The sequence below is a fragment of the Triturus cristatus genome, chromosome 10 (assembly GCF_964204655.1).
Source record: "Triturus cristatus chromosome 10, aTriCri1.1, whole genome shotgun sequence".
Classification (NCBI taxonomy): Eukaryota; Metazoa; Chordata; class Amphibia; order Caudata; family Salamandridae; genus Triturus; species Triturus cristatus.
The window spans coordinates 650,526,799-650,553,061 of NC_140593.1; the positions used below are offsets into that span (position 1 = coordinate 650,526,799).

Consider the following 26,263-nt stretch of genomic DNA (forward strand, 5'->3'; position numbering starts at 1 on the left):
CTCCAGCGGCGCACAGCCGACTGCCGGGCCGCAGGAAGCTTTTGGGACTGTTCCCGCAAAGACTCGGGTTCATAGCCCGGCAGTTGGAGCACGACTTTGGGTCATGGTCGCGCTCCAGGCACCAGAGGCACACGAGATGTGGGTCAGTGACCGACATCAACTTGTGACAGGAGTCACAAGGTTTGAAGTCGGTCCGTTGATGTGACATCCCTGCAGCAGGAGTCGAACGACTCAAAAAAGAAGTTGACAAAAAGTTTTAAAAGGTCTAGTCAAAAAAGACTAAGGGTACTGCTCTCTCCGGATCTGCACTGGCTCGCACGGAAAAAGTAATAACTGATGTCAGCGCGCAGGGGCGGCGTCTAAGTAGATACCGCGACATCATTCCAGCGATCACGACGCCAACGACGAACGCAGAGTCGACCGACACCACCTACCGATGCGCAAGGGTACTGCTGAAAAGAAATTCTCCGGATCCAGTCAGACGCCTGGGGGTAATTCTAAGGTAAGGAATCCATAACTAATAGTCTCTTTCAGATCAGTTCTTTAATGCAACAGCATGTATTTAGAGGGTCCGACCAAAACTGTTGAAAGCCAGGTTTCTCAGCCAGTTTGGGACAGAAGGACAAAATAAAAACAACATTTCTGTGACATAGTAATGGGAGCTGCTCAACAACTTCATAATGCCCTACTTGCCACATGTCTGTAAATGACTAATACGAACATAGCTAGAAAGCCCATTAGAAATGTATAACGTCTGCACTGGATATAACAACATTGTTCAAAACACGCAGCTATGTGCAAATGATTAAGCTTTGTTTTAACGGCAGGGCATACAAGGGCAAGAATAACTCCATGAGATGTTATAGTTGTGGGAAAACTCTTTATTTCACCAAATTTAAAGTCTTAAAAAGACATCAAAAATATTTTCCAAACTGGCCAAAGGCAATTCACATAATTGTCCGTGTTTCACCTCAACCACAACCCTTTCTTCTGCATCACCAGTGTGTTGAGATGTTGGTGCACATAGCAGTTCTAGAGATCCAAACTGATATGTCTTCTCACTTATGAAAAATACCCATTGTCTTTCTGCCAAGAAGCAAAACATAACATGGCACTGCTTTAATTTACAGATAGCGAAATCTGCACTGTTGGAGGGGAACTGGCAAGTGCCATCATCTTGCTACAACACACAGGAATGTGCGTTCGGTGTATCCTTTCCAGTTTTGTGCATCGTCTGTACATAATCCAGAGCTGATAAACGCCCACCTCACTCGCACCCTTACACAGACACAAAGACCCTTAAACACGAAGTGCTTCAAAGGTGGTGCTATAACACAGCTGCTCGTGCCCAGTGGGAAGTTTACAACGTCACACAAATCCATGAACAACATTCCATGAGGGAGGCTGGTAGGAAACTGAAGAACCAACCTTCTCTACTTCTTCAAATGTAGTGGGCGCTTAGGCATTGGCAGAATTATCCCCTGAGACACTTTACACCCTGATGTGGAAATATGGGTCAAGAACCGTGTATGGTTCCTCGCTTACCACAGAATTCATGCAAAGTAAAGAGGCACTTCCTTTTGTCACAGCTCCTTCAACACCACACAACAGGAACTCATTTTGTTCAAAAGGCATCTTGTCACACCAGGGAATGTTTAATAACAGTTCCAAAGAAATGGAACATCATTTTTGTTCTGTTACTTATAAAAGAGCACATACATACATTCGTTTTTTTAAGCATCTGCTGGAGATGTGTCCTTTGTTCATACTTTGTGTACTTTTGGTACCACAAGTGTTTTTGTCACTGCACCCTCACACTCATACTCAATACATGAGTACTTCCAAGCAGAAGACTATTAAATTACAGCATTAGAAATGTACATCCCAACTGCATACACACAGAAAAATTGCTTTCTACAAAAATCATCTTTTACGGATGAAGAGAATGTTTGAACAAGTACCAATGAAGAAAAAGAAATTAAAAAGAGCCAAACAACTGTTTGATTTGCAGAACACGTTTGTTTACAGAATGCTGTGAATCAGTATAAACTACCTAAAAGCATAAGCCCCATTGGATTGGGTTTCATGTCCCATGGTGGGCTCCTGTGGTAACTGGTAGCAAGGTTTGTGTCCATACGACTCCAAGAACACAATTCTAACGCAATATTGGGCTTCTCACACAATGTGTTCTCTCCTCACCACATCACACTGTCATTGTTATGGCTTTACTTCAGTACATGCAGCAGGAGAGGTAAACACCATACACAACGCTGCGGTAAGTCAGACTCGCAACCAATGATGGCGACTTAGCTGTAGAAACTAATGTCGAAGACAGCTTCATTCAGAAAGAAATTGAATATAGATCTAGGAAAAGGTCAGTACAAATGGGATTTACTCATGCATGAAAACAAAACGGCTACTAAAAAGGCCATTCTAGAACCATAGGTACAGTATAAACACGAAGTAATAAACTAATCTTGGAAGATGGCGCTCACTCATTCCACTGACAGGCTCCGTGGCGAGTCATTCATCCTTACACCAGGAAGAACTTCGTATGATTGGGAACTGTGTATTCCCCAGGCCACCGTTCTGTAATATAGCTCTTCCGGATTGTCCCTTCTTCAGCCATAAGCAATCACCCCATAATGGGCCACAGATCACATTATTATAGGCAATAGCATCCACATTCTGACGGCAGGAGTAGGCCACATCTGGCCCTCTGGCACACACATCTGCATTGCTGTTCTCCCAACAAAGTTCTACGCACAGCAGTAAATAAACAAGCATTGGGACGCATAAATGCACCCTTAGAAAGATCATTTTACTCGTTAAAAATAATTAGGTTAGCAAAAGCAATCCCAATAAGTAAAATTATCAGAATTGTGTGCAGTGGAGTCCCTGAAACGTCTTTACAAATAGGATGAAAAGTCATTCTTAGCTGCAGCTGAGCACATCTTCTGGGAGTTTAGTGCAATCAAGACGTGGCAAAGAGTAACAATATTACTATTAAAAGAAGAGCCTCCAGACCAATATGGATAGCATATGAAATAATATTTGATATGTACCTTCAACTCCTACCATTTGTTGCTGTGTCTATAAGCTGTTCAGGATCTCCCAAATATAAGCTTCCTACCTTGCTCCCCTAATTTTCCCCAACAAAAAATGTTCATTGTTTATTTTTAAGGGCAGAATTATTTTTTTTTTATAAGAAATGTAGATATTGTTGTTGATCAACTTCCGCAGTAGCAGGATATGTGATGTCAAGTAAGTGCCCACTACCTGAGAAATCAGGACCTTGGTGAGAGTTTCTCCATCTTCCCATTCAATATCCTGCAGATGACGGCACGGCTGCCAACAGAGTGGAGAGTAACAGGGGGGGAACTGACAGTGCAGTGAAGAACCGTAGGCATTTCAGCTCCAAAATAACGCATGGTAGAACTTCTAACCCACAATCTATAAGCCTGAAGGGATATGGGATGGGAATGCGGTAGCCAAAGCAGTCAGAGAGACTTGTCTGGGTGTAGAACACATTTCTGGACGAATACTGTTCGAAGTTGAATGGGCTTTGGTACTGTTCCACCAGGCTGATCTATTCAGACTCTGCTGCACCTCATTTTCAGCCAGACACCCCGTTGTCTGGCATGTTGCCCTAATACAATATGTTTCAATGTACCAAGGGTAAGACAACATATATGCAGATCAGCTTGTGTATCCTTCCATAAATGTGCTTGTTTCAAATTACAATTCATAGGATTCAACCAGATAACAAGCATTTAAACAAAATGGAGGCCTATCTGCCAATTCTTCCAAGTTACACAAATTCACACTTCTTCAAATCCAAATTAAATACCTTACATAATTTATGATTGTGGAAGAAGACCATTCGTGTTTTTTTCTTACGACTGGAAAATTATTTAGTTTTGTTCAAAATTTTCTCGGAGCTTCTCAAATGAGGTCAGAATAAAGGGAGAAGCAGGCACCCAGGTGCTATGCGGACGGTCGGTAAGTAAATCAACAAAGTATATAATAGGGTCCAAACAAGCTTTCTTTCCATATGGAATCTAAATTGACAATCCAGAGCAGAGAACAACAGGCACAAAATTTGGAAATGGCTACAGGCACTGACCATGGGCCGTGGCTGGGAACAGTGCTCTTAAACACGCCTGTTGAGAGGAGGCCCTGCGATAGGCAGCTCTACCTTAGGGTTGTATGAAACAAGATCTTCCTCGCCAGAGCGCCATATTTCCAGGAACAAAAAGAAACTGAATATGCTGTGCTTAGCTATGCTATTTTTGAGGTGGAGTGGAGGTAAACATCTAGCTAATGCAATCACTTTGCACTAAGCGAGATCTTGAATTATTTGGTGTAAGATCCCACACAGCCACACAACAGTTTATTTTGTGAACAGGTTCTTTTTTTCAGTGCACAATCTGGGTACCTTTGACTGGCCAATCTGGAAGCCTCTTGATGTGTCTGCACAGTTAAGTGTTTTCTGCTATTCGGGAGTCGCACGTCGGTCTCTTATGAGTGCAAAGCATGGAAACTTGACAGTGCAGAATCCGAGGCCGAGCTATTAGTGCAAAACCTGGGTGCTTCCCACAACACAAATGTTGGACAACATGTATGAGTGTCTCTTGCTATTTATTGGTCCAATGTCCTGCGGTTTCCTATCCCTAAAAAGTCCAGCTATCTAAACATAATAGGAACAGAAGCCAACCTGATGTAGCTATAGAGTCACATGATCAACTGTCTGTGATGTCAGAAACACCGAATAAAAGTGCATGTGTACCAGGACTCCTTCAAGCCTGAACAAGACAATTTAATGCGTGGGTGATTTCCTCGAGGGCTGGGCTCATTTTAAAAACGTACTCTATCTACAACCATGTGGACATTACATTTGGGCACTCATCGTGCGCTCTTCTGTGCAGTGTGCTTTAGATTTCCAGACCCACACACACAAACAGCCACCACAGGGAGTACAGAGCAATCCCTCTAAAAACACACACACATTGTCACTGCATGCTCAGTTATTAAGCACATACATAAACCGTGGGTATACGCACAGACAAAGCAACAACATATGTGCCCATTCAGGGAGCACTTTGGTCACTGGATGCACAAGCCAAGTATTTCTCACTACAGATACACACAGAGAGACTACCAGCATGCACTCATAGCTACAGGTCAAGCACACCTGCAGGCATAACCCAAACAGCCATTAAAAACATGACTGTCCCACTACAGGAACAGTGTGCGTGGAGAGACACGTTTTTTATTCTTCCCCAAGGGAGGAACACACATTCAACAGCGAACATGGGCACTGGTAACACCCAGCAACTGTGCATGGACGCACTGCCTACAGCAGCCACCGAGTACACGGACTCACTCTTCATGCACACATTTAGCCACCAAATGTGGATGCATGCACAAACCCACCCAGCTACCACAAGCAAATATTGTCACTCACTCCACATCAATTGGCAATAGCACACACACCACCCTGAACAGCTGCCACAACACATAAATACACCATGTTGCTATTACGACATAAGGGGCAGCTGGTCGTTACAGACAGACCTACTGTAAACAAATCCCCCTCACACACAACACGCAAAGAGACAATAACCTACTGACACAAAAACAAACATTTTGTTAAGTGCCTCTTTCATATTACAGCAGGAAGGAACATTTGCTTTGAACACGTCCCCCTTACAGCATAAACATGGCTTCTATACACAGCTTGTGGCGCTTGACATGCAGCAGGTGTAGCCAGCTCCTTATCGACCGCAGACCTGCTCCAGTTTCCGGTCTGGTTCCTTTCATGAGACGGTCACAGCTTTCTCTGCTGTCCGTCTGCTGACTTCAAGTTATCTGTAACACAGAAATGAGGACAACAGTTAGCATTGAAGCCACGCGACATGCCAGCGAGAAAAAACAGAGGGCTTACGCAAGAAAAGAGGGCAACGTAAAGGACTACCACCGGGTTAGAAGTCAAGACAGCGTAACAGCGTACAGAACTAAAGATAAAAAACACATGAACAGTCGAAGGGAAGTAATGACGTGAAAAGACCGACAATGGAGACAGGCAGTGGTGGAAACTTACCTGTAGAAGTAAGAATAGACAGAGGAGATACTGAGCAATGACGGACACAGGCTGTGGGGTAGAACCCTTGAGGGTGAGGTAGAGGCTCCTAGACAGACAAAGACTGTGGCTGGTAGGCTCCCAGAGAGGCAAAGGCATGTTTGGGAGAAAGACCCCTAGATGAATAAAGACAATGGAGACAGGATGCCAGTCGGATCAAAGGTAGGAATAGGAGAAACTCCATGATGGACACAGGCTGCGTTAAGAGAAACACTCCATGAACGACACAGGCTGTGGGGTAGAACCCTTGAGGGTGAGTTAGAGGCTCCTAGACAGACCAATACTGTGGCTTTTGGGCTCTCAGAGAGGCAAAGGCATGCTTGGGAGAGAGACCCCTAGATGAATAAAGACAATGGTAATAAGATGCCAGGCGGATCAAAGGCAGGAATAGGAGAAACTCCATGATGGACACAGGCTGCATTAAGAGAAACACTCCATTACGGACACAGGGTGCGTAAGAGAAGCACTCCATGATGGACACAGACTGCATTAGGAGAAACACTCCATGATTGGCACAGGCTGCGTTAGGAGAAACACTCCATGATGGACACAGACTGCATTAGGAGAAACACTCAATGATGGACACAGGCTGCATTAGGAGAAACACTCCATGATGGAAACAGACTGTGGTAAGAGAAACACTCCATGATGGACACAGGCTGTGTTAGGAGAAACGCTCCATGATAGACACAGGCTGCGTTAGGAGAAACACTTCATGATGGAAACAGGCTGCGTTAGGAGAAACACTCCATGATGGACACAGGCTGCATTAGGAGAAACACTCCATGATGGAAACAGACTGTGGTAGGAGAAACACTCCATGATGGACACAGGCTGCGGGGTAGAACCCTTGAGGGCGAGTTAGAGGCTCCTAGACAGACAAAGACTGTGGCTGGTAGGCTCCCAGAGAGACAAAGGCATGTTTGGGAGCTAGACCCCTAGATTAATAAAGACAATGGTGATAGGATGCCAGGTGGATCAAAGGCAGGAATAGGAGAAACACTCCATGATGGGAACAGGCTGCGTTAAGAGAAACACTCAATGATGGACCAAGACTGCGTTAGGAGAAACACTCCATGATGGACACAGGCTGCGTTAGGAGAAACACTCCATGAGGGGCACAGGCTGCGTTAGGAGAAACACTTCATGATGGAAACAGACTGTGTTAGGAGAAACACTACATGATGGACACAGGCTGTGTTAGGAGAAACACTCCATGATAGACACAGGCTGCGTTAGGAGAAACACTTCATGATGGAAACAGGCTGCATTAGGAGAAACACTCCATGATAGATACAGGCTGGGTTAGGAGAAACACTACATGATGGACACAGGCTGCTTTAGGAGAAACAGTTCATGATAGACACAGGCTGCGTTAGGAGAAACACTCCATGATGGACACAGACTGTTAGGAGGAACACTCCATGATGGACACAGGTTGCGTTAGAAGAAACATTCTATTATGGGCATAGGCTGTGTTAGAAGAAACACTCCATGAAGGGCACAGGCTGTGTTAGGAGAAACACTCCATGATGGACACAGACTGCGTTGGACATAATCTCTGGACAGTGAAGAGTGAATGTGAGTTAAGATGTGACATATCAGACTAAGCCTATAGTGAAAAAAATTCAGAAGTGAAGGGTATGTTTACAAGCAAGCAGGGTGATAGACAACAGCTTTGGCAAGTAGACTCCTCATCAGGGTGTATGAAGAGATGACATTTCGGTAAGAGCGCATCGCAGAGGTATACATGTGACGGAGCTGGGCAGGCCTCTTAACATTTCAGTCGGTCAGGAGGGGCATCAACGGAGGCGGAGATCTGAGGTAGTGTGTTTGGCGCCCTGCAAGTACTTTGAAGAGAGGCAAGCCGGGGGATAATTGGGCAAAGCACACAATCCCGTAGCCAGGCACACACACTAAATTACATGAACAATTGCATGCAAAGGAAAAGTCCACAATTAAATGACTGAGACCACACCAGTTTGTTTGGAGAAAGTTATGTTGCAGGTTTATTTGGTATGGTAATGGGTTAACTTATGGGTGATCCAAGGGCAGCAAGTGATTGGTATGACCTAAACTGGCTGCCCGCCTGAATAGACAATGAGGACCAGGAATACACAACATATGGTGTTGAACCTTCAACCCATATCTGTACCCCAGTCCAGGAACAGAACTCGCATGCTGAGGAGGAGCTCTACCAGGCAGGCCCCAGTTGCTCAGGCTTACAACTGCCCATGGGAATAACAGGGCGCTGTTGCTTTCGACCCCAGGACCCTGCCGTAAGGAATCCTGGAGTATTGGCATATCGCCCCTACGGGCTCTTTGTTGTGGTTGCTTTTCGAACCAAAGTCCTTTGGATTGCCGTGTAATTCTGCCAAGCATCATGGGTGGCAACCGCAGCATTGAAGCCTCCCACCACTACCTTATCTGACCTGAATTCCTTCTCAGTGCTAAGCACCCTTGCTGGAGCCATGGGTGCAGTCGAATGTTACTGTTGTGTACAGTGAGCGTAACTCATGATGCCTCAGCAAATGTTATTTGGAGGTGTTGTAGCTGATATCTGTCTGTACCCCAAGAACAGGTTCCCCATACATAATGTTTTTTTCTGAAGTCTGAAAACGGTTGCCCAGTCCACTGATCTAGAGGAGACGGGGCCCCAAATTTTGCCCCAGTTGTGGATGTTTCATTAAGTAGTGGCTTGGTGATGTGTCTGTGTTGACAGCACCACTCACCCCCCATAGGAGCTTGTTTTATTCGTGCAAACCAATTCAACACTATTGCACATAATTTAAACCTATGACTGAGAGGCAACTTAAGGTGCTGCCCCTTTGTGCTCTCTATGCAATATAGGTTGAAGAGGCTTCTTGTGTTTGAAAATTACCCTTGTTAATGTACTGCACCTAGGTGTCTCGAATGGTTAAAGAAATCAGTATACAATTGCTACTAAGGGCCATATGTAGGAAAAACGTGTTTTGCGATTCTCAAATTGCGATTTTTAGGTAATCGCAATTAGAGAATCGCAAAATGCAATGTAGGTAGGATTAGCCAAATATTTTGCGAATCCCACCTATTCCTTATTTGCGAATCGCAACTTGGGATTCGCAAATAAGGAATACCTTGCCATTCATTCCAATGGGCTAGAAGGCCCATAGGAATGAATAGAAAGACATTCTCAATTTGCGATTCTCAATTAGAGAATCGCAAATTGAGAATGCAATTTCAAGGTTGCAAGGGTGTCAATAGGACACCCTTTTGCACCCCTGAAATAAACATGTGTGCACATGTGGCACACATACATGCGCTAAGGGCTTGTATGTGCGCCACATTGCACTTTGAAAAATGCAAAAAAGTGCATTTTTCAAATAAATCGCAAATTACCACCAACATGAAGTTGGTGGTAATTTGCGATTCCTTAAGCCAAAATCGCACAACTTGGGTGCTTCCTACATTGCATTTAAGGAATCGCTATTTGAAATTCCTTAAATGCATTCGCAAAATAAATAATCGCAAATTTTGCCATTCCTTATTTTGCGTGTGGGTTTTTGTGTGCTACATAGCACACTGCCCAAAATGAGATCGCAAACGCTGAAATTCTGCGAATTTCAGCATTTGTGATCGCAATTTGGCTTCCTACATATGGCCCTAAATGTTTTAGTAGTCTGTTGAATTGAACAAAGACGTATTCGTAAGTGTACCTCTGTGCACCACAACGAACATTCATATTTAGTTACACATTACTTGATGCCGTTTGAAGGTGTGTCCACAATTGACAGGCCTGGCTTCATCAGCATCAGATATCCAAAGTTATTATACACCCAGCACGTGTAAATGTCTCAAAGAGTCAAAAGTACAATTACATTAATAGGCTACTGCTTGCGGTGCACCTTACTGTCTACCTAATAACATTATCTTTACTCTCCTATTAAATGTTTATACACTTTCTAAAAGGTCCCCTAGAGGTAAGTGAGTAGTACACTAGATGGAACCAGGGTGTTATTGGTGGGACACAAGCTTAAATATACATCAAGGCGTCCTAGGTTAAAAACCCACATCACACACTACCATGGCAACCACTGACTGATCTGCAGTCATGCCATTTGCATCCAAGTCCTGAGAGGATACCTTTATAAAAATAAAAAAAGAAGGTAAAGAGTGGATCCTTCCTATGCCAGATGCCAAATAGTCTCCTGTGTCAGATAGTATCAGCGCATTGCTATAGTTGCGGGGACGAGGCATGGCCCTCACCAAACACAGGCAATTTTAATACATGGCTCCTACCCAATTAAAGCTGCATTTAAGCCTATATGTACGAACGATTTTGGGGGATATTCTCAAGAACGTTCACCACAGTTTTGGAGGGGAAAACATGGCGGCCGGCTAATGGTGGGTCGCGGGTATCTCGGAGGAGTGCGGCGTGGATGTATATGATTTGGGAAGGCAAGCAGCGGTGAAAATTACCGGTATTGTGAGGTGAATTGATGTGAAGTTAGCAGGATTAATATTGGGACTGAGACAAATACTTACGTTGGTTTCCAGCGTTTTGGAGGCTGGGAGCTCCTGTAGCCGAGTTTGCAGCAACAAGGCTGGAGGCAGAGTCTGTGAGCACGGTGGAGCAGCCGTGGAGGAGAGCGGCACTGGAGCTACGGAGGGGCCGCTGCGCTGCTGCTAGGGTCCTCTTTCGTGACAGTGGTCAAGGAGGAAGTAGGCTGTGTGAATCTAGGGAGGAACGCGGCGGTAAGAGCAGAGTGGAGCAGTTCATATGTGCTGGAATCACGGAAGTAAAGTCTGAGCCCAGGAGCAGGGAGTCAGCGGAAAGAGCCAGAGAGAGGATATGGGTAAAAAAGCAGCGGTAAAGGCAGAGAGAGGCTGCAGTGCGGGCGAGGCGGTTGGAAGATTTAGAGGGGCCACAAGACATACACTGAGAAGTGTGGTGAAAGAGGGCACAGCAGACTTCCCGGAGCTGGTGGATTTTCCACTTAAGTCTGGACAGGAATAAGGGGCAAAGAAGGAGGAGGTGAAGGTGGTGAAGTCTAGAGGTAGACAGTGTACCAAGGAGACCAAGGTGCAAAACTAGTTGGCAAGAGGGAGTTCCCTGGAGCGTAAGATTAAGGTGATGCCGTCCCTTAGGACATACTTTAAGGTGATTCCGAAAACCCTGGTGTTAATGAATAATCCCATGTTAGCAGCAGTGAAGCCCCAACAAAAGCAAAAGCATAGCGGTCAATTGGGAGTTGGAGGGTGCTCTGAGGGTTCTTTGAATTTGGGTGATTGATCCGCACATCTGAGCCCGAACAGATTTCAAGTGTTATCTGTGGAAATGGGAGAGGTAGTGGGAGCTACAAGGGTATTCTTAATGACCCAGAGGGCAGTTTAAATCTCCCAACAGAATTTCTTGCGGATGAAGGAGGGGAATCGCAAGCTTTGGAGGAGGAGCAAAGTGGTTCAGAGCCTGAGAAACACACTAGGTTGGGGCAAGATGCTTTAGGGGATGGGGGAGAAAGGCAGGGGAATCCGGATCAGTCTATAAGTATGTTGCTCAAATCCCTTACACTTGAGATGCGAGAAAGATTTGAGACTTCAGAGTTAAAATCAGAAAAGCATCAGGTCCGCATGCGAGGTGTTAGAGAAAAAGATGGATGATTTGAGTGGAAGAACATTGGCACTAGAAGCCGAAGTTAGGGAACTTAAGGAGGAGATACAGGTGAACAGGAAAGAGATTGAAGGGCTCAAAGTCAGAGGGAGAGAGCATGAAGGAAGAGTAGAAAGGTTAGAAAACTTTCAAAGGAGGAATAATTTGAAGGTTTTAAAAGTTCCCGAGGGCTAGGAAGGAGCGGATATTAAAATCTTTGTGATTCAGCTTTTGAAAAGACAGCTTCAGCTGGAAGAGTCTGAGGAGGAAATTGCTAAAGACATCCAGAGGATACATAGAGATCCTTTTTTAGGTTAAATATAAATAGATCTAAACCTAGGAGAATTTTAGTAAATTTCCTGACGTATTCTTTGAAGGAGAAGATCTTAGCTAAAGCTCTGAAAAAGAAAACGATGGAGGTAGATGGAACAAGAATTGAAGTTAGATCAGATTTGTCGGTGCTAACAGCTAACAGGCAATGGGAGCTGGGAAAAAGAATTGCGCCATTAAAGGAGTTGGGTGCATCGGTTCAGTTCAAGTTCCCGGCTTTACTTAAAGTGATGCTAAATAATAAGATGCACTCCTTCCACTTCGTCAAGGAGGTTGACAGCTTTAATGAACAGCTCGGGGCTGGGAATAATTAAAAGGTTATAAAACTTTGGAAGTGGTAGGAAGGCTCTCTCTTTCCTTTAAACAGTATCTTTATAGTTAATGATTTTCTGTTTTGCTATTTCTCAATTTCACATTAGGGTGGTATTGGTGCTTAGGTAAAAGCGCTGCACTCCGAGGAGTTACTCAAAGGGCGTTTGCCATGGGAAGTTGGTTAGGGTTTTCCATGGGAGGAGGTGGAGTTTGGGTTGCACAGGGTGAGGGGTTCAGGGGAAAAAATACAAAAATGCCTCATTTGTCTGGTTTTTACTAATGGTTTTTGGGTTGAGAGGTTGTTTAAGAGATGATAGGGAATAGAATAGAGGAGCTGAAAGTCCTGACGTGGAATGTAAATGGTCTTCGGGTGAAGAGTAGGAGGGACAAGATATTGCAATACTTGAAGGATTCACCCGCACAAATCATTATTCTGCAAGAGACATTTGACAGAGGTGGAGAGCAGGACGATTTTTAAAACGCAGAGATTGGTTGCACATGCATTTTTTACAAGGCAGACAGCGGTTGCTAAGGGGGTTGCACTTTTAGTCAAGCATGGTCTGAATATTGTAATAGAAGGAAATGTGGTCCGAATCAAGATGATATAGGTCCATTGGATGAAGTAGCAAATGAGCTTTTGAGTTTCCCTGGTCAGATTATTATGGCAGGGGACTTTAATACAGTTTTGGATCACAAATTAGATAGATCTATAAACTGTAGAGAGATGGTAAACCCCAAGATGTCAGAAATGGTGAGAGGGTTGATGATGCAGTGGGGTCTCTGCGATATATGGAGATGTAAAGCGGGCTCCCTTATGGGATTCACATACTATAACAAGAAATATAAACCTAAGTCTCGGATAGATTATTTCTTGGTGGACCGAGCTGTGGAGGATCTAGTCTTGGAGGTTAGATATTTGGGAGTTCACTTATCAGATCATTCAGCTATCCTTCTTAGGTTGAGAGTAGGAGAGAGGAGTATGAGTTCAATGTGGAGGCTGGATCGTACGATTTTGTTGGAAAATGAGACGATGGAGACCCTGATAGAAGAGACCAAGGAATTTTTTGAGAAGAATCAAGGTTCAGCTAAGATTGGGATTGTTTGGGATGCCTACAAGGCCTATTTAAGAGGTAGATTAGGTACTTTGGCAGCAAGTAAAAGGCGAATTTATTATAGAAAGGTTCTGGAATTAGAAGAACAGATTCGGAGTCTTGAAGAGATTTTAATGACCTCAGGGAACCAGGAAGATAAAGAAAAAGAGATGGATGAAATTTTAAATTTAAAAACAAGACTATCAGGAGTACTGAGAGATAGATTCAAGGAGAAATGGGAGTCTAGCCAGCTTGCGCATTTTGAATACGGCGAGGGCTGTAGCAAGTTGTTAGCCTGGAAGGCAAAGAGTGATCAGGTTAGGACCTTGATTAAAGAAATCAGCTGTGACGAATCAGGTGTGGTCCTCAGTGACAGTAGGGATATTGCAGCAGCATTTTATAGGCATTTTGGTAAAGTATATGAGGAAGACCTGGTTGTAACAGAGGCATGTGATGATCTGGTTGGAGCATATGGAGCCGTTATCAGAAGAGGCGATGGAGGTATTGAACAGAGACATTTCTGTTGAGGAGTTGGAGGAGGTTATTAGAGGGGGCAAAAAGGGAAAGGCTCCAGGGCCAGATGGCCTTCCGGTGGAGGTGTACAGAACTTTGGCTAGTGCTATAATACCTGTGTTGAGGCAGCTTTTTAATGCCATCTTCCTTTCAGACTTTGCCATGCCAGATTCTTGGAAAGAGGCCAACATAACCTTGATTCCCAAGCCTGGAAAGTCACCAAAAAGTGTTGATTCATATAGGCCTATTTCTCTTTTAAATGCCGACTACAAGCTTTTCGCTAAGGTTATGGCAGGGAGGTTAAATGGGGTTATGTCGCATATGGTTCATGAAGATCAGAAGGGTTTTATTAGAGGAAGAGTGTTGAAAGACCTAACATATTCTCTTATTGGCTCTATATACATGGCTACAGCTTACGATCTTCCCTTGCAGTAATAGCATTAGATGCTGCCAAGGAGTTTGGTCGCGTTAATTGGGTATATTTGAAGACCTTGGTAAAACATCTTAAACTTGGTAAAAATGTCTGCAGAATATTGAATGGTATATATACTATCCCAGTAGCTAGAGTGTTGGTTAACAGGGTTTTGACTCAGCAGGTGTGGATTATGCAGGGAACAAGACAAGGTTGCTCCTTGTCTCCACTCTTGTTCGATCTTTATATTGAGCCACTAGCTAGGAAAATAAGGAGTTGTGAGGGTATATTGCCATTCAAATGTTATGGTTGGCATAGGAAAATTGGGCTTTATATTGATGATATCATAATTTATATAACCAATCCACAACAAGCTATGAGCTGTCTTCTAGATATATCAAAGGAGTATGGTAACATTTCAGGGTATGATATTAATGAGCAGAAAACAGAAATTATGGCGTGGATTATGGAGACAGAGGGTATCAACTGTAAAAAAGAAATGAGATACATAGGAGTCAAGATTACCCAGAACATTGCAGAACTCACCAAGGCAAATTTCGATAGGCTTAAAGAAGAAATTAGTGCCAGTTTACGAGGTTGGATGCATCTTCCACTTACATTATTTGGACGAGTAAATTTGGTGACGATGGTGGTTCTTCCGAAGTTAACTTTTCTGTTTGAAACAATTCCCTTAACCTTTAAGAAAGAATGGTTTATAAAGTTGCAAGGTGAAATCTGTTCTTTTATTTGAGCGTCAAAAAGGTCCAAGGTTAACTTGGAAGAAGCTTAGAAGGAGGCTGTTGAAGGAGGGTTTATCCCTTCCTGATTTGTGATTTTATTCGTGGGCATTTCGTTTGAAAAATGGGAGGATACAGTAAGGATGATTAAGGAAATGTTGAGGAAAGAAAAAGGAGCAGAAAGTGGTCTCATGTTTAAATATGCTGATCTGAAATATTTCAAGAAAGTAAGGTTAAAGTTATTAATGGGCATGGCGGACACATGGTATCGAATCAGGAGGGCCCTAAAGATTCAGTTTTTTAGTCAGTTGGCTCCGATATGGGATGCACCTGGATCTCCGCCTTGGACTAAAGATTCACTGGCTAGACCTTTAAAGGAGGCGGGTATTTTGGTATGGAAGCAGTTATTTCCAGACGGCCACTTAATTTTTTGGGGTTGGTGCGAGCAGGAGCTGGGCCCGAGGTTCTCAAGATTTAAACTCCTTCAGATTGAAAGTTGGCATTTGGCGTTGGGCGAAATGATGGGAGGACCGAATGAATTTGAGGAAAAGCTTGTTTCCAATGTTGTGTTTAAGAAAGAAATTGCACTCTGGTATTGGCTGATGGTCGAGACGGAGGATGGTGCGTTCACCTTACCGGATGATCTGTGGGGAAGATGCTTGCCAGAGACTGCGATGGAAACCAATGGCAAGTGTCAATGTCTATGCTCTACAAAACAGTTAAACCTGCATATCTGGGGAGGAACCATTTCTTTACTTTGTATAGGGCCTATTGGACTCCACAGAGGCTGTCTAAATTTGGCTCAGGAGGAGTGATGGCGTGTCCTAAGTGTGGCAGTTCAAATGAAGATGATCTACACATGTTTTTGCACTGCCCTAGGATCCAGCCCTTCTGGGAGGGTGTGGCTAACTGTCTGTCAAGTGTTCTAAATCTACAGATCAAGGTAAGCGTTGAGCTGGTCATTTTTGGCAGACTAGATCTGCAAGGTAAAGTTATGAAGGATAATGCAAAGTTGGTATTCTATGCTGTGCTGTTGGCCCTTAGGGAGTTATGTAAGTTATGGGTTTCTTCAGCTTCCCCAACGGTGGGTGGCAGGATACAAACAATGACATTTATTGCAAAGTTGGACATTTCGGATCAGATGAAAAAGATAGGATTCCTGGTCTCCTTTCCTGACTTGCTGTGGTTGAAATTTAGGGCATTTTTGGAAGATTAAGTTTTAGAAGTCTGATAATTAAGCCTTAATCTGCCTCGGCTGGTTATTTTTCCTTTCTTCTGTAAGCAGGAGGGAAGAATGTTTCCCAGTAGAATCTGATGGTGCTCCGTTCTTTGGGGGCTTCTCCACGTAAAGTATCCCTTTGTTTCCAGCAAAATTAGGTGTGAAAAACCCAGGGTGGTTTCGTTAGAGAAGGGTGGCAACAAGGCAAATGAGGACAAAAATTTTAAAAAAGAAAAAAAAACGAACGTGTGATAACCATTGCAAATTTAGCTTAACGCAACTTTACATATCGAAGTCCATCGCGAGAAAATAACACCATCTTAACGTCCAATTCCCAACCCGGCGGCACCATGGGATAGCAGCACGATATCGCGCCAAATGACCGCGTAAAAACCAATGCCACAAATCAAAAATGCGAAACACGAACACCCAAAAAGTTGCAATGCCCCAAAGCGCTATACCAAAATCAGCGAAACCCAGCGACAGGCCTGCAATTCCCAAGCGTAATGCGTGAAAATGCACTATAAAAGCTAAAAAAATAAACAAACACAAAAAAATAAACCCCAAAACCAAATCAAACCGCGTAGCACCATGGATGCACCCGGACCGAGTGCAGAGGACAACCCGAACTCCACAAGCCCCAAGGAGGACCAGCCTGGAACTCCGTGTTCGAGGAAGGGCACGGAGAAGAGGAAGACGGGGTTCAGTCCTCAGGAAGACCGGATAATCATCACGGAGGTGATAGAACACCATCAACAACTGTTCGTCACCTCCACTGCGGCACTGGCAACCCAAACGGAAATATTGCAGTCCATCATCACCAACGTCAATGCAGTCGGAGTGTCGAGTAGGTCAATGGAGGAGGTCTAGAGGCGCTGGCATGAAGTGTACAGCCAAACCAAGGAGAAGCTCGCCGCCAACAGGAAGGCAGCAAAGGCGACTGGAGGTGGGAGTCTTGCGCCACAGGAGGAGCTGGATGAGCTGGAGGAAATGGTGGCCACAGTCATCAGCGTGGAGACGGTGGCAGGAGTTGGGGGCACACAGCTCGATATGACCTGACAGGGTGAGTAACAACCAGGGACTGGGGGGACGGGGGGAGATGGGCACAATGGCACACATGCACAATCAAGTGTAGCACACATAGCAATAACAGCACATCCAACGACAATGTGGTACAAAGTGCAACACCTACACTGCATAACAGAGGACATAAAAGGTTCCGCTTGTGCGTAGTAACTGTCCACTAACATCTGGCATTGCCTGACACTGTGATGATAACGTACGGGTACTACCAAACATCCATCATGTAGTCGAAAATCCCACTGTCTACCATCAAATAGCCAGCTCCACCAAAACAGTTACAATGTGCCTTGTCATGCAGTCTGTATGTAAACATCTGCTAAGCGTCAACATGCATGGGAAACTCTGTTAACCTGCATTGCCCCTTAACATTGCAGAGGGACAATCAACACTTACTGCAGAGCAGACCACAAACCCCATCATGGATGATGAAGAGGACAACCTGCACATATGTCAAGACACTCTCCAACGGATAATGGACAGCCTCCGCACCCCACCCCCAGGAGCAGGGCAGGCCAGCTGTCTCGAGGTGATGCCACCACCTGCACAGACCACATAGCAGGAAACACACACCACCACGGCTGTCTCCCAGGACCCCCACGAACAATACATGGAATTTCAATGCCGTGTGTTGGGTTGCCAGGTGGAGTTGGCGGATCAGCTGCGGGTAGGTTTCGAGCTCATGGCAACCAAACTCAATGCCATACGTGGGTGTCTGAGTCCCATCAGGGACCATGTACAGTCCCTAACGGACAACCCCTGTCCGCACCATGCTCACCGACAATCCTTGGCTGACCTCGCTGGGGCCATTACTCGGATACAGGAACTGTCTAGTCAGACAGGCACCAGCGATGACAGCACAGAGTTGGCACAGATGCGGAGGAGAATGGAGACCATGGAGCAGATGCAGGCTGGAAGTACGTCTGCCACGGCTGAACACCAGCGAGAGGTAGCTGGGATCTTCCATGCCCTGCAGTTCATCATCTTGCCATTGCTGCCACTGAGCCAGTCCCAGATAATTGCAGCGGGAACTTCGACACACACATCTCCGACCCCTGATGTGTCAGTGGCACCCAGTGATGCAGCCATTACACCACCACACACACCGGACACAGAAGAAGTATCAGAGGAATAAGACGTGGATGGTAATTGCTGTGTGAGGAAGGAGGTAGTAGCATCCATCACCGCCAGATGGCCTGTCCCTGCCTGGTTCTGCCCTATGCATCATGTCCTGGGACAACACCTTCCACTGACCCCCGGAACACTCTGCGACATCCACCCGGACCCCGATACGGACTGCCACATCTTCACTGCTTGACAATTACACAGCAATCCTGCTGCCGACTGCACTCTCCGTTTTCCAAATCACCTTTCAATCGCCAAAGAACTCTAGCAGGCCCACCACTGGGCTCCCATGTTATGTGGGCTTGAATGACCATGTACAGCTCCAGCTCCATCATTCACCAGAATGTGAATAAAACATTTGAAATCACACAGATGTGTCATGACTATGTTCACTCACGTATGAAAGTACAATGATTGCACAAGAAGGTACACCCTGGTGAATTACATCAATGCGCATGTTTATCCCGGAGACACATGGCCAATTGGATGACTGAAGGCGAGTACTAGCTGTGTCCCCATTGCACATTAACAACAATCTCTCAACCTCCCAACGTAGGCACACGTCCATGAATTGAATAGGGCTGTGTGTAGGAATGACCAAATCGAGGCCAGGAGTGGTGTCCTACATCACAAGTGGCAACGGAACTTCACGTCGCATACCTACTCACACACATCTGTGTGGACACCTTCTGTCATGATTTATGACATTGCTCCACATGGTCAGAGGTTGGACACCATAATCACATTGCTGAAGAAACGTAAGTGCACATGTCTGCCAGCAACTATCCCAAAACAATGTCTGGCTCACAGAGGTGGAGCTGTCAAAAGGGACCCACTGTCGTACTTTAATCTCTGTGACCGCGTAGGGAACAGGGCCCTACCCCTGTCTATCTTGGTATTAGCAAACCGCAAATGGTAAATGCGGCATGTACAAGTGCTTTATATATCGTTCTAGCTATGAATGCACTGTGTACACGTTATTCTGCTTCACTATGCGGGTTCCATTTTGGAAGCAGTGGCCATCTTGTCATTGCCCTCACATAGGCTATGATGGAGTAAATACGGGCCTCACAGTACATGGGCTTTCCCTCTGACTTCTCTGTGACCTGGGCAGCTGGCTCTGCTGCCCCAGGTCAAACCGGTCTCACGAGCTTCCCTTCCTCCGTCCACCTGTGATTAGCATCAGGGCTTGACCCATCATAAAACCCTTTCATTCTACACAATCCTCCGGCTAATCTCTTTCACACCTGCTTGTTCCTGCTTTATGACTTGTTTCCCAAAACAGGAGATGCTCATGTTTATTGGGGGGTCTATTGACATCAAATGTGGGATCTGAACCTTACTGTGTAAATCATTGTGGGCTGGCCGAACTGGAATGTGGGATGGTCATCATGACTCTGCTTTTTCGTTTGTAATGTATACTTGTAATGGCCATATCGTAAACCAAGGAATGTGTGCCTGAAGCATGATATTTTGTATTTAAGGAGAAGCCCGTTCCTATGATATTCAGCAGTCTCCTGAGAACATACACGCTGTTGTACTTCTAGGATACCTGTAATTGGTCTGCAGCCAATAAATGAATCTTTGACTTCACCCAGAAGACTCTGTGTTTCTGTAGGTCTGGAACAGGGTGAACCCAGAAGTCATAGGGTGTGTGCCCCTGCACCGCTGGGTCTAAAATACCCAGTACTTCAGTTTGGCGCCCAACTCGGGACGATTTCAGCGGTACCAGTCCAAGCCAGAGGTTCGTGAGGAGCTTCGTGTGGAAATTCTGGAGGAAGGCCGCCACTTCATCGACCCCTGCATGTCGACGTGGTCCGAAAGTCTTTTCTGCGTGGTTCTCCGCGTCCCGACGGCTACGAAGGACTGCTGCCCTGATTAATCGACCTGTTTTGGACCCTTGACGAATCTGAGAGAGCGAAACAATCGAGAGAGTCTTCTGGTGACGCCATTGATCAACAATATTCAGTTAAGTATAAGTGGAGCGTCTCCCATTTGTTTTGGTATCCTTCGGGATCATTTGAATTGGTACTTTGGAGTTTGCAAACGCCAAAGCCAGAGGACTCGTGTATTCACGAGAATATCGTAATCGATAATCCTTTGACGTTTGGATCTAGACTAGTGAGCAAAGATGCCTGGTTCTGGACTATTTGGTAGATTATTCTGTTTGGGTTGTGGAAAAGATTTCCAGCTAGAGGAATCATGTCCGGTTCCTCCGGTTGGAACTCCAACTTATGAGCTCTATGTAAAACATGGCGTAGGCCCCATTGCATATAACGAAGTATGGATCCACTACACTAGGAAAGACGGTGTTTTAAAATGGCCCCAAAATGGTAGTTTCGATACCGATATTTTAGATAATTTGGAAATTAAATTGTTTAAGAAGAAAGCCCGGCCGGCGATGTTTGACTCTTTCCGCTTATGGCGAAAGGAAGCCAAACAAAAGGAAATTAAGTTAGCGAAAAAGAATAAGAGAGAGAAAGGTATGACAATAATGCAAGCAGCTGTACAATTTAAAGACAATGAGGAGGAGCAGATGAGTGAGCAATTGCACAGGCAGCGCAAGTTAGGGATTGACAAATGTTACTCAACTTTACCACATTCTAAGCAGAATGAGTTAGAAGAAAAGGAGAAAGATCCCCTGATGTCACATTTGTTGAGTTCGCCACCCCCGTATGCTCAAAATGCCACGGCACCTCCTCAGCTTGTGAATATGCCACCTCCAGTGAATATACTGCAAGCCTTGCCGCTACCGCCAGCTGCTTTGCAGCCGGTTCCTATCCCTGTAGCGCAGCCCTCTCAAGGGCCGCCAGTTGTGCTTCCAACTGCCCCCGCACTTCCTGCGACTTTGCCTTATACAGCAGCTGCCTCTTCTGACACTCTTCCTTGCACCACTCCAGTACCTGTTTCTACATCCTCTTTTCTCCCCTCTGTTTATCCCCCTGTTTTCGCCTCAGCTTCTCCTTCAGCGCGACAGCGCTTAGCTAATGTGGTTACTACATTAATGTCTCCTCTCTTTGAGTCATCTGGTGCGACTCCTGGTTTACAGCGTAAGCAATTGCGTAGCCAATTGCCTAACCCCGATGAGAAAAAGGTAATAGATAACATGGCGCGTAGATGGATTGTTTTCCCTTCACTGTATGATGTGGAATCAGTGGTCAACGTTTTCCATCAATGGGATGCCCCAAAACAGAGATATGTGTTTGAGAAAATGTGCGAAATTCTCTGTGAAGAATTGGAGGATAGTGGTAAAAATCCGAGCCCGCAGGAATTGTGTAGAGTGAGGTTTGATTTTGGAACTGGTATAATTGTGGACCGAGAGGTAGATAAAGCAGTTGCGGTTGTATTGTCCTTCAGGAATGATGATTGCCAACAGTCATTGTTTGAACAAGATGTCCTTGTGGGGAAAAAGGTAAAAGCGCGACAATACCCCATGAGAGAAGTTCCCCCGGTATGGAAGGAAGCAGTAGCAGCTGATGCTGGTGCCGGTATCGCCGCTGTGCCAGCGCATTTCCAGCGTGTTTGGGTGCATGTTCCATGGAAGCGCTCTGAGGTGTTAGCGCTTAAGCAGTCATTGCCTGATCCCCGTAAAAATCCAGCAGGTTATTATAAAGAGTTGTCACAGACGGCAGGGTCATGCATTATGAATCTGGCCGACATAGACATGTTGTTTGGTAATGTTGTTCCACAGCCTCTATGGGGATCAATTCGTAATGTAGATCACGATGCAGAACTAGGGGATACATGGGCTAACATTATTGCTGCTGATGCTAGACAAACTGGTGGCGCGAAACCAGAACCTTTAGTAGCTGAACTGCCTGGTAGAATCATCACGTATATGAAGACAATGATGCCTGCGATGCGCGTAAATTGGGATAAGTTATCTGCATGCAAGCAGAAAAAAGATGAGACAGTGTCAGACTTCTTTACTAGGTTTGAAGAAACGTTTATTGATCACAGTGGGCAGGATATGAGTACTGAGGGTGGCCAACGGTTATTTGTGGATAAGTTTGTGCAGAATCTACTCCCTGACCTGTGTAAAAAGTTAAAGGATTCGGAAAGTTCTTGGGCTGTTTCTTCTTCAGCGCAAATACTGGCTACTGCACAGTATTATGAGAATAGAGATAAGGACGAGAAAGATAGAACAGAGAAGAAAACGAAGGAACTAAAGACAAAGGTCCTTTTACAGCAGGCCTATCCGCCACGTGGAGGTCAGAATAATTATAGGCAACCCCAAGGTGTCTATCACCAACCCCAACAATTCCAGAACAACCAGCAAATGAATGGGTATTATCAACCACGTGTCTCTGTAGGTCCCAACCAATGTTCATACTGCAAAGAGGAAGGTCATTATAAATATAGTTGCCCTAAATTAATGCAGCGGAACGGTAATGAGTATGGCGCAAGAGGTAGGGGTGGTCAGCAAGCTCCTAGAGGCAGAGGGCGTGGAAATGCTCCCCAGAACGCGCGTCCTCTGCCGCCTCAAAATACCATCAATAGCTTTGATCAGCAAGCTAACGCGACTAGTAATACGGCCCAGTATTATAATAATGATTATTATGCAGAGGACGGTGATGCAGAAAGTAATGATTACTAGGACAGCCATAGACAGAGAGAGGGAGTTGTTTCAGTGCCAGTGGATCAGAGCGGACCATATGTTGAGGTAACTACAGCAAATGTAACGGAGCCTTTTCTGCTAGACACTGGTGCTGCAAAGAGTTCAATCATGCATTCAAAACTCCCTGGCGCACCTTTGTCTGGCGATATAAATGTTTCAGTAGGTTTTTCTGGCGCCCCAGTTAGGAACCCGATTTCTAGTCCCATGTCACTTTCTGTTGGACCTTGCGAGCTGAAAGCACCCCTGATTCTGACAACAGGTTGTGGTGAGAATTTGCTGGGATTAGATTTGTTGAAAAGATTGCATGCTACACTGTATTGTTCTCCTTCAGGAGTACAACTCACATTAGGTAGGAAAGTGATTTCCCCAATGTACTTGTCTAAAAATACAATGCCACCTGAATTATCATCCCTTCCGGATGCCCTTTGGGCTACTGGTCCCAATGATGTGGGCCTCTTGGAGATACCACCATATGTGGTGACTTTGAAGGCTAATGTCAGACTGCCACGTATTCCCCAGTACAAGATCTCTAACGAAGGCCAGAAAGCATTGTTAGACATTGTCAGCGACTTGATTCATAAGGGCGTGATTGAAGAGACAAGAGGCAACGTTTGCAATAGTCCGATTTTACCTGTCTTAAAACGAACGGATCCTTCACAGCCACCTGTTTACAGATTTGTGATTGATCTTAGAGAGGTTAATAAGATTGTTGTGCCACAGTTTCCGGTTGTCCCCGATATAACTGCCTTGTTAACGATGATTCCAGCCTCTGCTGCATGGTTTTCAGTGATTGATTTAAAGAATGCCTTCTTTAGTATCCCAATTGCAGAAGAGAGCAGGGACATTTTTGGTTTTAGTCTGGGAGGCCGAAGCTTCCGCTTCAAACGCGCTCCCCAGGGCTACTGTGAGAGTCCTTCCATATACAGTCAAGCTTTGAAAGCGCAGCTTGATGCACTTGTTTTACCTAGTGGCGCTATCCTGATTCAGTACGTGGACGATTTACTGATCGCTGCGGATACTGAGAAGATTTGTAAAGAAGCCACATTGTCACTGTTGCGCCATTTATCCGCTTTCCATCATAAAGTGTCTCTCTCTAAGCTGCAATATTGTCGACAAGAAGTGACCTACTTAGGTCATCTCTTATCGAAGGAGGGAAGGAAACTGACCCCAGAAAGAATTCAAGCCATTGCACAGTTGAGTGTGCCAAAAACACAGAGAGAAGTGCGTGCTTTCTTGGGCATCACTTCATACTGTAGGCATTGGATCCCTAGTTTTTCTTTGTTGGCAAAACCTTTGTTAGCCTTAACATGCAAAGACACACCGAATCCTATCCCATGGTCTGAAGAGTGCCAGAAAAGTTTTGTGGAATTGTGTAATGCATTATGTTCGGCTCCTGTGTTGGGTACCCCTGACTACAGTAAGCCTTTTACATTGTATGTTCACGAGAAAGATGGATGTGCGTTGTCAGTGTTAACACAGCCTTTTGGCGACAGACCGCGCCCATGCGCATATTTTTCATCAACCTTGGACCCTGTAGCGAGGGCATTGCCAAGCTGTCTGAGAGCGACAGCTGCTGCAGCGATGTCTATCCGACAATCTGCTGGTTTGGTAATGGATAATACATTGATTGTTATGGTTCCACACGCTGTAGACACATTATTAAATAGGACCAAGACACAACACTTGACTAGTGCGCGATTATCAGGTTATGAGCTTACACTGTTAGCAAATCACATACACATAAAGAGATGCAATACGCTGAATCCAGCTACATTGTTGCCAATTCCAGCAGACTCAGACGAGATTGAGCAACATGACTGTCTGTTCAGGACAGAAGAAGAGACGAAAGGGAGAGTAGATCTAAAAGATACTCCCCTGACTGAGTGTGATGGCACTTTATGGGTGGATGGTTCATGTTTCAAACTCCCTAATGGTGACACGACTGCTGCATATGCTATCACGACTTTACACACGGTCGTGGAAACTGCACGAGTGCCACATAATTCGGCCCAAGCAGCGGAATTAATCGCCCTCACGAGAGCATGTGTGTTGTCTGAAGGAATGAGAGTGAATATATACACAGATAGCCAGTACGCCTTTGGCGTGGCTCATAATTTTGGGCGTTTATGGAAGGAGCGTGGGTTCCTGACGTCACATGGAGCTAAAATTCAGAATGGCAAGTTGGTGAATGATCTCCTTGAGTCACTGACCCTACCGTTGCAAGTTGCGATCATGAAATGCAGTGCGCACAGGAAAGTCACAGATGATGTTGGACGTGGGAATGCGTTTGCTGATGAGACCGCGAAAGAAACAGCACAGAATGTGAAGACTAGAATGTATGTTGCAGGCCCCGCAAGATGGGTTAATGATGTGGGAATGTGTGAGAACACAATAGAGAGTGTGAAGTCGCTTCAAGCTGAAGCCACAGAGGAAGAGTTAAGCAAGTGGAGAGAAAGTATGGGTAAGTTGGATGAGAATGGTTGTTGGATCGATCTGACAGAACATAGGCGATGGTTGTTGCCTGATGCATATGTGCTTCCAGTGGTTACTATGGCACATGGAATGGCACATATCAGTACGAAAGGTATATGCAAGTTGTTGGCTCCAGTATGGCAGAATGCTGGGATTCCCAAGTGTGCAGAGAATGTGGTCAAAAATTGCATAGTATGCTTGAAGTACAACCCTGGTAGGGGAACCCCAACTCCAGCTGGTCACTTTGCACCCCCATCATGTCCATTCGAAGTTTTGCAGCTGGACTTTATTCACATGGAAAGATGCAACAACCTGAAATATGTACTGGTGGTTGTTTGTGCTTTCTCAAAATGGATAGAGGCTTATCCTCTGAAAGATAACACTGCCCTATCCACAGCCAAAGCCCTTGTGAAGGAATTTTTCCCTAGGTTTGGAATGCCAAGAATGGTGTGGTGTGATAATGGAAGTGAGTTTGTGGGTAAGGTGATGAAGAATGTATGTGAAGGGCTAGGGATAAAGCAGAAGTTCCACGCTGCAAATCACCCCCAATCAGCTGGATTAGTAGAACGCTACAATGGAGCCT

At 45.1% G+C, this 26,263-nt stretch overlaps 1 protein-coding gene across 5 annotated transcripts in view; it reads right to left on the minus strand.

The window, feature by feature from the left end:
• Positions 1-866: 866 nt before the first annotated feature.
• The window catches only part of UBN1 (ubinuclein 1), a 1,063,877-nt gene continuing 1,038,480 nt past the window's right edge, over positions 867-26,263 (minus strand). For all 5 annotated transcript variants that reach the window (XM_085632215.1, XM_085632217.1, XM_085632216.1 and 2 more), the window contains one exon: positions 867-5,871. In XM_085632215.1, coding sequence (XP_085488341.1) covers positions 5,831-5,871 — 41 coding nt within the window. In that variant the 3' untranslated portion in view covers positions 867-5,830. The remainder of the gene's footprint in view (positions 5,872-26,263) is intronic.